This window comes from Rutidosis leptorrhynchoides, chromosome 8 (assembly GCF_046630445.1).
Source record: "Rutidosis leptorrhynchoides isolate AG116_Rl617_1_P2 chromosome 8, CSIRO_AGI_Rlap_v1, whole genome shotgun sequence".
NCBI lineage: Eukaryota > Viridiplantae > Streptophyta > Magnoliopsida > Asterales > Asteraceae > Rutidosis > Rutidosis leptorrhynchoides.
In genome coordinates, this window is record NC_092340.1 from 26,867,257 (window position 1) to 26,878,373 (window position 11,117).

The window sequence follows — 11,117 nt, forward strand, 5'->3', positions numbered from 1 at the left end:
CTCAAATTGAATAGGACCCCATTGAATTTACATTCTAGAATCGCCACTGGCCCGTTGGCTATATATTAAAAAACACAATTTCAGATCGTAACGGGTGATTAAAGTCTTAAGTTATTAACTACGGAGTAGAAAGTATTTTAATGGCTAATTCTCGTTCCAACTTCATCGGTTTCGAAGCTATTCTTTAACGAATCCCAGCTACACAAACACACTATACCTACATTTTGGCGGCCATTTTCGGACTCAAATTCTCAAAAATCAAAATAAGAAAGAAAAAAAATAACAGTCCCAACACAGCTCACAACATCATACTACTCGATCCGATCTCACATTCCAACACTCTCCTTCTCGAGTCGTGACTGCACAGACTACGATCTGTGCCCATCATCAGTTTTAGCTATCCCCGACTTGAGGTTTTGTTGTAATTACTCTCCATTTATTAAATATAATCCCTTTATTTATTGTTTAATTCGTTAGTTATCAGATAACATCTGAATTTCACCTTCATTTAAGGGCTTAGGGTTTGTAAAAACTTGTAATTTTTGGGGATACAGTGAGCATATTACTCCGTATAATGTTAATTTTAAATTAGGTTAGTTAATTAGGGTCTAATTGAATTGCCGACATGTTTATAGAGTATAGTCTGGATATGACCTAAATCAAATTAGTAATATACAAGGTTGTAAAACTCGCGACTCGGGGAGTACTCGGCCGGAGGTTTTTGAGGAGTAATCGGCGACTCGGGGAGAACTCGGAGGAGTACTCGGATGTTGACTTTTGTTGACTTTTCTAATATAACTAATTATTTTCAATATATATGTATAATATATCAAGTATGTTCATGTTATTTTGATTTTGTTAAACTTTAGGGACTTTTATTGTCATTTGCCAAAAGTAAAAGAAATTAATCTAAAGCGAATCTCTTATAGCTGTCAGTAAGTACAGGGCTGGTATTATATATAAAAATATATAAATATAAATAAATATATAATATAATTTAATAATTATAATATATATTTAAATATAAATAATGGTATATAATATGCCTAGAAAATAGATGGAGTACAGATTTAAGCAACTTACAGAGTAACTTTTCTCTCTCTCTCTCTCTCTTATCTTCTTCTCCACAAAAAACTTTAATAAAATTCAAAAAGTCACAGCAGATTTAAGCAACTTACGACCTACTTTGTGACCGGTTTCAACTTGTTTCCTTCCTCTCTCGTCTTCTTTTCTTTCTCCTGTCATTTCCGGCGAGATCTGAATAATTGACCGCCGTTGACCGGCTGTTCACCGCCGGTCATAGGCCGAGTTAGCCATCGAGTTCTCGGTGAGCTACTGAAAACGATAACTCGGCGAGTTCTCGCCGATTTAATCCGAGTTTTGCAACCATGACTAATATAGAACCCTAGGTTACTGCCCTGTCTTTCATTTCTTTTATGCTCATCTAATTCCCTAATTAGAACACTTATAATCCGTTTTCTTATAGATTTATGCTACCTTGGTTCAATTTCTATCTTAGATATAGTTCTAATTATGTTGTTTAAATTCAGTAAATTTATTGCCGTGTGCAACTTAATCCCAATTTCTGATGCCTAAACGGAAGGCACCGAAGAAGACTAATAAACAGACTGCAACATCTCATGTGAATAATAATGATACTGATACAAATGTGCTTCCGGAAGAAAATGCATACTCTGACCAAGCAGGTATCTAAATTTTTCCTCATCCACATATTTGATTTTCTAGTATCAGTGTAGTTTTGGGTTATGAAAGTACAAGAACACATCATGAAGAACATAAACATGGTGTGTATGCTTCTTACGTTATGGTTTTCAGTTAAGCGACAGACTGGTGCGATCAGGATGATGCGGGATGTAGAAGTTGAAAGATTAGTGACTGCTATGCGCTTGCTAAAATCCAACACAACAACAGAACAACAACAGACTTCATTACTTCAATTCTTCGAGGAGCATCTTCCAAACCTAAAAGTTTCACAAACTGACAACTATGGACCGATTGAAGTTAATTGGAAAGATAAGGATGTTGGAGGAAACATGATGTCATCGTTTCTGAAACAAATGTCAATGGCTTTTCCTGACCGATCTACTGCAATGCCATCTGTTGGTGGCTTCGAGTATTCAGGTAAAGTGAGGATATTAATGCTAATATTCTTAAGTGATTTGAGTTTATATACTCCATTATTATGTGTAATAGTTTACTTATCTTTAAATATTATATTGGTGGTAGGGAAAACAAGCTTTATTGGTGCTGATAATGTTCAAATGGAGGATTTTGTATGTTCTTATGTATTATTTTAATAATTTAATCTACTGATATATTCAGTTTATTATTGAGTGTTTATCTTATTTATCACATATTTCAGGTTCTAGAAGAGCCATCTGATACTCATATTCCTGGCATTGAAGATTCTATGCAAACTCCAGGGGTACACTGCTCCATTTTTTATTTTTTTTATAATATTAGATGGTGGCTTGTTGTATTTTGATTAAAAACATTATTGTGATTGTAGATAACTAGCCAGAGGTTGTCGGATGGTGTGACGCCTAAAACATTAAGGCTACCAAAACAAGGAGAGATGCTTTTGTCTGTTCATGGTTCACCCCTCGGTGTGTTCAAAGAAAACAACATGGATGCAATACACGGTAATATATTATTATGAACTCTACTGTATTGTTTCGTGTTCTGCATGTTTTTAGTGAAGCAAAATTCTCACAGTTAATTTTTGGATTATTAGTTATCATATAGTACTAGTTAGCTTGGTTTTATTTAACGATTCAGTTTTAATCTGCAGAGACCGAGGAAGAATGAGCTGTTGTTTGGCAGAACAGATATGCTAAATTTACTTGACTTCAATTTTGTGATGTACAGAGTTGTATGTAGAATTTTTAATCTAAGTTCCATCTGTTAAAGCTAGGATCTGCCTTCTATCAGAGTAGAACCCTAATCGATTAACAATCACAAACAAGCAATAGCCGAATAATATAAACACAGAATAAGAACACGAGAATTATAGTGGTTCAGTTTCTAGGTGAAACCTACATCCACTTTGGAACTAGAGAGTATTATTATTAATTTGGAGGGTGTTACAATACATGTACAATGAGAGACTATATATAGACTAGTACCACCAATAAAAAAACGGCTCAACAAATTAGGGTTGGCCAGACCCTGTCTTGGTCACCAAGTAAACTCCTGGCCCATTTTTATTGGGCTTAAACCGAAGCCTACACCTCAACAATCTCCCACTTGGAGGCTTCGAATAACATCGATCTGCACTCTTGTACTTCTGCAATGCAAGACTCAGCTCATCTCTTCTCTCTCTAGTTCCAGCCTTCTCTTCAATGTTCCTGAAGGCCAGTTGAAGCTATGCACAGCTTCAACTTATCCAGCGTTACTGGTTTGGTGAACATATCTGCTGGATTCTTTGAACCTGGAATGCTCTCCAGATTAAATGTTCCCTTGCTTATCCGTTCTCTGATAAAGTGATACTTCATGCCAATGTGCTTCGTCTTAGCATGATAGACTGGATTCTTTGCTAACTTGATTGCGCTCTCATTATCACAATATAAGACAAATTCTGTCTGTTTGCTGCCCAGTTCTTTCATGAATGTCTTTAACCACACTAGTTCTTTACTGGCTTCAGTCAAGGCCATGTATTCTGCTTCAGTAGTAGATAGAGCCACGCTCTTTTGAAGCCTAGACATCCAACTCACTGCTGTTCCTCCTATAGTGAATACATACCCGGTGGTGCTCTTGAAGGTATTATTGCATCTACCCAAATCTGCATCAGAATAACCCCTGAGAGTAGTATCCCTGCCCTTGAAACATAACCCAACTTTAGGAGTACCCTTTAAATACCTCAGTATCCACTTCACTGCTTTCCAATGTTCTTTCCCCGGAGCTGACATAAAGCGACTAACCATCCCAACTGCATGTGCTATATCAGGTCTTGTACACACCATAGGGTACATTAGACTACCCACTGCGGATGCATAAGGAACCTTAGCCATTTCTGCTTTTTCTACTTCAGTTTTAGGAGACTGATGTTTAGAAAGCTTTAGATGATTTCCCAACGGTGTGTTTCTTGGCTTTGTAGACTCACCATTCATTCTGAACTTTTCAAGAACCTTCCGAATATACTTTTCTTGAGATAAAGAAACTGACCCATCTTTATTCCTGCATATACTCATACCGAGAATCTGCTTAGCTGGCCCGAGATCCTTCATTTCAAATTCTCTAGATAATTGCTTCTTCAAATTGCGTATTTCAACCATATCAGAACCTGCAATTAACATATCATCGACATAAAGAAGCAATATAATATAGGAGCTCTTGAACTTCTTCAAATAACAGCAATGATCTGTAGAACTTCTCACGAATCCCGTCTTCTCCATGAAATTATCAAATTTCAAATACCACTGTCTGAGAGCTTGTTTCAAACCATACAAGCTTCTCTTTAGATTACACACAAGACTCTCCTTTCCTTTGACACGAAACCCCTTTGGTTGAGACATGTAAATGTCTTCTTCAATGTCGCCATGCAGGAAGGCTGTTTTAACATCCAACTGTTCTAAGTGTAACTTCTCGGTTGCAACCATACTTAGAACCAATCTGATAGTCGTCATCTTCACTACTGGAGAAAAGATTTCAGCATAGTCGACTCCTTTCTTTTGTTGAAATCCTTTGACAACTAATCTTGCTTTGTATCGTTTAGAACCATCCGCTTCATCTTTGACTCTGAAAACCCATTTATTCTGTAAGACTCTTTTTCCTGGTGGTAACCTGGTTAACCTCCAAGTTTGATTTTTCAATAAAGATTCCATCTCGCTTTTCATAGCCTGCTCCTACTGGAACGAATCTTTCACCTTCATTGCCTCAGAATAACTTTCTGGTTCCCCATTTTCTGTCAAAAGAAGATAGTTAACTGTTGGACTAAACCTTTCTGGCTGTCTTGTAACTCGTGTAGATCTCCTGACCCAATTGGACTGGTCAGATTGTGATGGGGGCTGTGGGGTCTGCTCATCATCAGAGTCTGAGCTCCCACTATCTGAAGTCTGCTCGTGATCAGACTCCGAGCTTTCACTGTTAGGAACTCTCACTGGAACTTCAGTTTCACACTCTGGAGTTTCCCTTTCATCTTCTCTAGTTGTCTCTGTGTCAACCTCAAATTCAACTGATTCTTTTTCTTTTGGTGTTGAGTTGAAATCCTTGTACAATTCTGCTTCATTGAAGGTGGCATGTTTACTTCTGATAACATGTTTTCCCTTGTTATCCCATAACCTGTAACCCATGTCATCTCCCCCATAACCAATGAACACGTACTTTTTTGCTTTTGCATCAAGTTTGTCACCATCTTTATTAATATCATATGCACTGCACCCAAAGATTTTTAGATGCTCATAACTGATTGCTTTACCTCTCCATTCTTCTTCGGGTATTTTGAAATCAAGCGGAGCTGATGGAGAACGGTTGATCAAATAAGCGGCAGTGCTTACTGCATCAGCCCATAGAGTCTTTGGTAGCCCACAATTAAGTCTCATGCTACGTGCTCTCTCATTTAAAGTGCGATTCATTCTTTCTGCAACTCCGTTTTGTTGTGGAGTACCTGGAACCGTCTTGATCATCCGAATGCCATGATCAGCACAATAGTTAACGAACTCGGCGCTGATGTATTCTCCTCCATTATCCGACTTCAAGCATTTTACCTTCAAATCACAAGATAATTCAACAGCAGATTTCCATTTCTTAAAAGCTTCAAATACATCAGATTTATTTTTAAGAAAGTAAACTCATACCTTGCGTGTTGAATCATCGATGAAAGTAACATAATAGCGTGCTCCTCCCAATGAAGAAACAGGAGTAGGCCCAAACACATCCGTGTGTACTAGCTCCAACTTCTGAGCCTTTAAAGTTCTGCCTGCTTTTGCAAAGGTGACCTTCTTCTTCTTTCCTAGAACACATGACTCACAAAATTCTGATTCAACTCTCTTTAGACCATGAATTTTACCATTAGACACTAGCATTTTCATTCCTTTGTCACTCATGTGACCTAAACGTTGGTGCCACTGACTGGTTAAGCTTCGATCATTGGAAACTGTATTTACTTCATTAGCTGGAACTTCTGCCATATAAAGAGTGCCTCTCTTCTTACCCTTGGCTATTACTAAGTTCCCCTTTATTACTTTTCACTGACCTTCACCAAATAGCACACTATATCCTTGATCATCAAGCTATCCAACAGAGATTAGTTTCTTCTTTAGGCCAGGAATAACTCGGATATTTTCCAAGGTCCAATTAGTGCCCAAAGAGGTCTTCAGCTCTAAGTCTCCAATCCCTGTAATGTCAAGACAATGATCATTAGCCAAACGAACTTTACCAAGATTACCTGTTCGTAGATTCTTCATAAAATGTGAACTTGGGGTAGCATGAATCGATGCTCCTGAATCCATAACCCACACATCGATTGTATTCTCAATGCAGCAAACAAGGACGTTATCATAATCATCTGTTGCAACTGCAACATTAACTTCCTTTGGCTTTGATGATGTTACTGGCTTAGTGCACTGGTTTCGGAAGTGCCCGGTCTCCTGACAATTCCAACATTTAATATCATTCCTTGTTCTCGACACACTCCTCCTTCTTGACTTTGACCTGCCCCTGGTGGTGTTACTTCTGCCTTTTCTTCTACCCTCTCTTCTGTGCTCAGCAAGTTTCCTGATGGTTCTGCCGAACTCTTTCTTCTTATATCTTCTCCAAGAATAAAATCACGAATGCTCTCAAACTTTAGCTTTGAGGACTCTGTGGATCCACTGATAGCTGTGACTGAACCTGACCAGCTTTCAGGTAACGAAGATAATAATAGAAGAGCTTTGACTTCGTCATCGAACTTGATATCAACTGACAGTAACCGAGAGATAATATTGTTGAAGTTATTAACATGATTTGTTACTGAAGCACCTTCTTTCAATCTGGTGTTTACCAACTGTCTGATCAAAAACACCTTGTTAGAAGCAGACGACTTCTCATACATATTTGCTAAGGTCTTCATCAAACCATGTGTCGTGGTTTCGTTCACAATGTTAAAGGCAACACTTTTTGTCAACGTGAGTCTGACAACTGCTAGGGCTTTCCTGTCAAGTGTTTTCCACTCGTCGTCTTTCATTCCTTCTGGTTTATTCTCATTCAAGGCTTCGATCAGATCCTTCTGACATAACAAATCTTCAACCTGCATCTTCCACCACCCAAAATCTTACCCATCAAACTTGTCGATTTTGATCCTTCCTTCTTCTGCCATTGTAAAAAAATATTGGATCTGAGGACAACAGCAATCTGATCTGTAACAGTAGAGTCTGATTTGTAACAGTAGATCTGTAACAGCAGAGTCTGGTGGAGGCTAGGGTTAATCTGGATCTGTAACAGCAGAGTCTGGTGGCGGTTAGGGTTGATCTGGAAGCAGAGTCTGGTGGCGGCTAGGGTTGCTGTGATTGACGGCTAGGGTTTAGCACCTGCAATCTAATCTGTAAAAAAAAAAACAGCAGCAACAACCTAATAACAGCAGCAATAACCTGCAATCTGGAACAGCAGCTGCAATCTGATCTGATTTATTTTTTTGTTTTGCAATCGGCTAGGGTTTAAACCTGAGCTCTAGATACCAGTTGTTAAAGCTAGGATCTGCCTTCTATCAGAGTAGAACCCTAATCGATTAACAATCACAAACAAGCAATAGTCGAATAATATAAACACAGAATAAGAACACGAGAATTATAGTGGTTCAGTTTCTAGGTGAAACCTACATCCACTTTGGAACTAGAGAGTATTATTATTAATTTGGAGGGTGTTACAATACATGTACAATGAGAGACTATATATAGACTAGTACCACCAATAAAAAAATGGCTCAACAAATTAGGGTTGACCAGACCCTGACTTGGTCACCAAGTAAACTCCTGGCCGGTTTTTATTGGGCTTAAACCGAAGCCTACACCTCAACACCATCAGAGAAGTTTTTGTAATGCAATTTATTGTATTAAAAATGATTGTTGCACATTGTTTTGTTATCAAGCTACTTGTTTGTTTTGCATTTAGTCTTCTTGCAGTTGCAGTTAAAGTAAAGGTTAACTTTTCGCCTGCAGCTGGTGAATTGGATATGCTATTAAGAATTATCATGCTGGGACTTTTGATCTGCGCGACTGGGCTCGAGCTCAGCTCGTTTAAATCTGACTAAGGGTGCGTTTGTTTGCCTCTTAATGGAATGGTTCAGCACTGAATGCTGAACCATTCAACATTCAGTGCGTTTGTTTCTGACCTCTGAATGACATATGGTGCTGAATGATTCAGAATTCAGCTCTGAACCATTCAGAGATGAAACAATCTCTTAACCATTAAGAGCCTAAATTATCAGTGTTTATTTTCCATATTTGCCTCTTAATTGAACTTATCTGTTTCTCTTTCCCTAACATGTTATTTTTTCTTCTATCCTCTGATTATTAAATCATGATTCTTTTGGTCTTAGATTTTCAAGCTTTAACAGTTTATCTATTATAACAAGAATCTCTACAAAGTTGTGATTTTTGTGGTTTCGATGTATGCGACTATGTTTTGGAATGTTGAATTATGTTATTCGAAAAAACGTTTATTTTAATTAGTCAAATTCACGATTGATGATTTTGATGTTAATAATGAAAAAGTTTGTTGAACGCGTCAATTTCTTTGGCTGGTCATCAGTTATTAGTGTAATGAATATGTAACCCTTTATGAGTACCAACTGCTTGATGTAATTCCCCAATGAGACTTTGATCTTATTTGAACCTTTTAATTCAGTTTAGCATTCAATATTTAATGTCAGTCGTTTTTTTTTTTTTTTTTTTTTTTCATCTAAATCTAAATGCTACGTGTCATTGACATGACTGACCACATCATGATTCAGGCTGCAGACAATGGAAACTTTGATCCTTAAAAAGTTTGTAATATAGTGCCAGTTAGAATTATTCTAGCTAATATTATTGGTGCTGTTTTGCTTGTTTCATATACCAAATTTTTATTTTCTGAAAATATTAGCTGTTCATTAAGCTTATTTTGCAATGCAACTTTGTGTTTCATGTAGGGTACTTACTTGAAATACATATATATTGTTTATATCTATACATAATTTCAGCCTGACCCATTTGGCACCGAACCAGTTCTGACCAGATACCCAACCTGCATATATTGACACCCTTCGATGCACATAACCCATATGAATCTCACCAACATTACTTTGTCCCTAAATTACAAAATCCATCCACACAAAAAACCTAAAAGATACACAGTTACCTGCAGTTCAACAAGTCGATCCGAAAGAAATTCATCAAAGTCTGAGGAAAATGCAGAGGCTCCAGAATTGGTCCGAACGCTGTTGAAGGATTTTAGTCATGACTGAACACTGTTTTCTTCTGTCCGAGGAACTTGGCAAGTCTGATAAATGGCTACAATGTCTTGAGGTTAACCCTTTTTTCTATAAAAAGTTGGAAACTTTTTAATATTTTAGGTAGGTAATATAGATTTTAATAAAAGTATGTTTCGTACCTTTTTTGTGTATGGGAATGCATACATTTCAATGTTTATGGTTTATAAGGTGTGTTCAAAATAAGAACCTACCAGCTTAAAAAATAATGATAAAATTAAATTAAATTTTCCCTTAAAATAAGCAAGAGCTAGAATGCAGTGTTAACTAATCAGAAGTTCTTAATAATCTATAAACTATTGATGTACTGTATATCATGTTTTTGCCATCAATATTTGGTAGTTTATCATTGTATAGAGATAAAGTGAACTGCAAAATAAAGTTTTGGTTTTGACACTCATGTTATTTGCTTATATTGTAGACTGCAAATGCAAATATTTTGGATAGAGATGGTATTGTCCCAAAAAAAAAGATTCTTTCTAGAAACTTTAGGAGCACTCCGGTCTTCACTAGCTGATGAATACGCTATTACTACCAAAATTGATTCAAATATGCCGGCAGATATAATCAATGAAACGACCCTCAAATCGGCCCTAAGAGATGCACGAGCCGCATGTCCGTAAGACAATCTTCCCTCACAAGCTAAAGCAATTGACTAACCGGGTATCTTTTCAGGTTTCAACTAAACACCATAGTGAGAGATCTTAGTTATCTTTACTATAAGCTTATAAGGGACACACAATTTCATTATCTATCCAATGTGAGACGGGTTGTTACTAACTCCTCCACTTTAATTCCTAACGTCCTCGTCATGCCGAAACATAATCTCAAGATCACCCATTTCCACTGCCGATGTGGGATTCGCCTAAACTCGCCATCCTTGATGAGGTTTGCCCCACCATCCCGACCTGCACATGAGTGACTCTGTTCCAAATAGTTGTTGGGCTCAATACGGAAGCTGTGTTAGGATCAGTATTTAAGTTGTTTAGTACTGCTTCAAAGAATAGATATTATTATTGACGTTGCATCTACTCGATGATGATATGGTGGCCCATGTTGGAGACTTTGGTTTAGCTCGATATCTTGGTATAGGTTCAAACCATAATAGATCAATTAGGGTTAGAGCTAGGAACATATTGTTACACACTTTTAGGTGAAGTTCTTGTATTTCATATGCTCCAATAAAATGTGCATAATACTACAATTTTTAAATAATGCTGAGTTGATTAGAATCATTCGACACGAAAAATTCTAAACTAAGAACAAGATGCATTACAGGAAACCTAATAGTGGTGTTAGTTGATTAGAAGACTTGGTCTAATAGTATGTGATTAGAAGACTTGTGGTGCATAATTTAAGTCTTAGAATGCATGGACAGATGTTTTTTGTGTACTTAAAAATTGTCACTTTCAAATTTGTAGGTTAATGTGGAAAAAAAATACTGTAGTAGTTGTCTTCTTAAAGTCTTGTGGTGCATATTTTATGGCTTAGAATACATGGACAGATGTTTTTCTCTACTTTAAAAATTGTCACCTTCAAGTTTGTAACTTAATGTGGAAATATAGCAGAATGCAACAAACGTTGTCTTGGATTGATAAAACATAAAAGCAAAAACAAATGAGGATAGAAAGCTAATACAAACTTATCTTTGTAA

The 11,117-nt window shown here is 37.0% G+C and overlaps 1 protein-coding gene across 4 annotated transcripts; it reads left to right on the plus strand.

Moving 5' to 3' along the window:
* Positions 1-265: 265 nt before the first annotated feature.
* LOC139864886 (uncharacterized) lies at positions 266-10,891 on the plus strand. Of its 4 annotated transcripts, none has more exons than XR_011764526.1 (8): positions 266-421; positions 1,551-1,706; positions 1,837-2,142; positions 2,248-2,294; positions 2,384-2,446; positions 2,531-2,663; positions 9,330-9,500; positions 9,885-10,891. XR_011764526.1 is itself a non-coding variant. In XM_071853449.1 (8 exons), exons 2-7 carry the CDS (start codon positions 1,589-1,591, stop codon positions 8,243-8,245), a joined length of 759 nt encoding a protein of 252 aa, XP_071709550.1. In that variant the 5' UTR covers positions 266-413; positions 1,551-1,588; the 3' UTR covers positions 8,246-8,247; positions 9,340-9,457. The 4 variants fall into 4 exon arrangements, 2 of the variants coding, with proteins under 2 accessions (XP_071709550.1, XP_071709551.1); XR_011764525.1 differs by having other exon boundaries at positions 266-413; XM_071853449.1 differs by lacking the exon at positions 9,885-10,891 and adding an exon at positions 8,154-8,247 and having other exon boundaries at positions 266-413; positions 9,340-9,457.
* The last annotated feature ends 226 nt before the right edge of the window (positions 10,892-11,117 follow it).

Excerpts from the sequence above, each read along its gene's own strand:
- LOC139864886 (XM_071853449.1), top strand. The coding sequence starts at position 1,589 with ATGCCTAAACGGAAGGCACCGAAGAAGACTAATAAACAGACTGCAACA. Across the intron at positions 1,707-1,836 it reads TGCATACTCTGACCAAGCAG|TTAAGCGACAGACTGGTGCG; the intron begins GTATCTAAATTT and ends TATGGTTTTCAG. Across the intron at positions 2,447-2,530 it reads ATTCTATGCAAACTCCAGGG|ATAACTAGCCAGAGGTTGTC; the intron begins GTACACTGCTCC and ends TTGTGATTGTAG.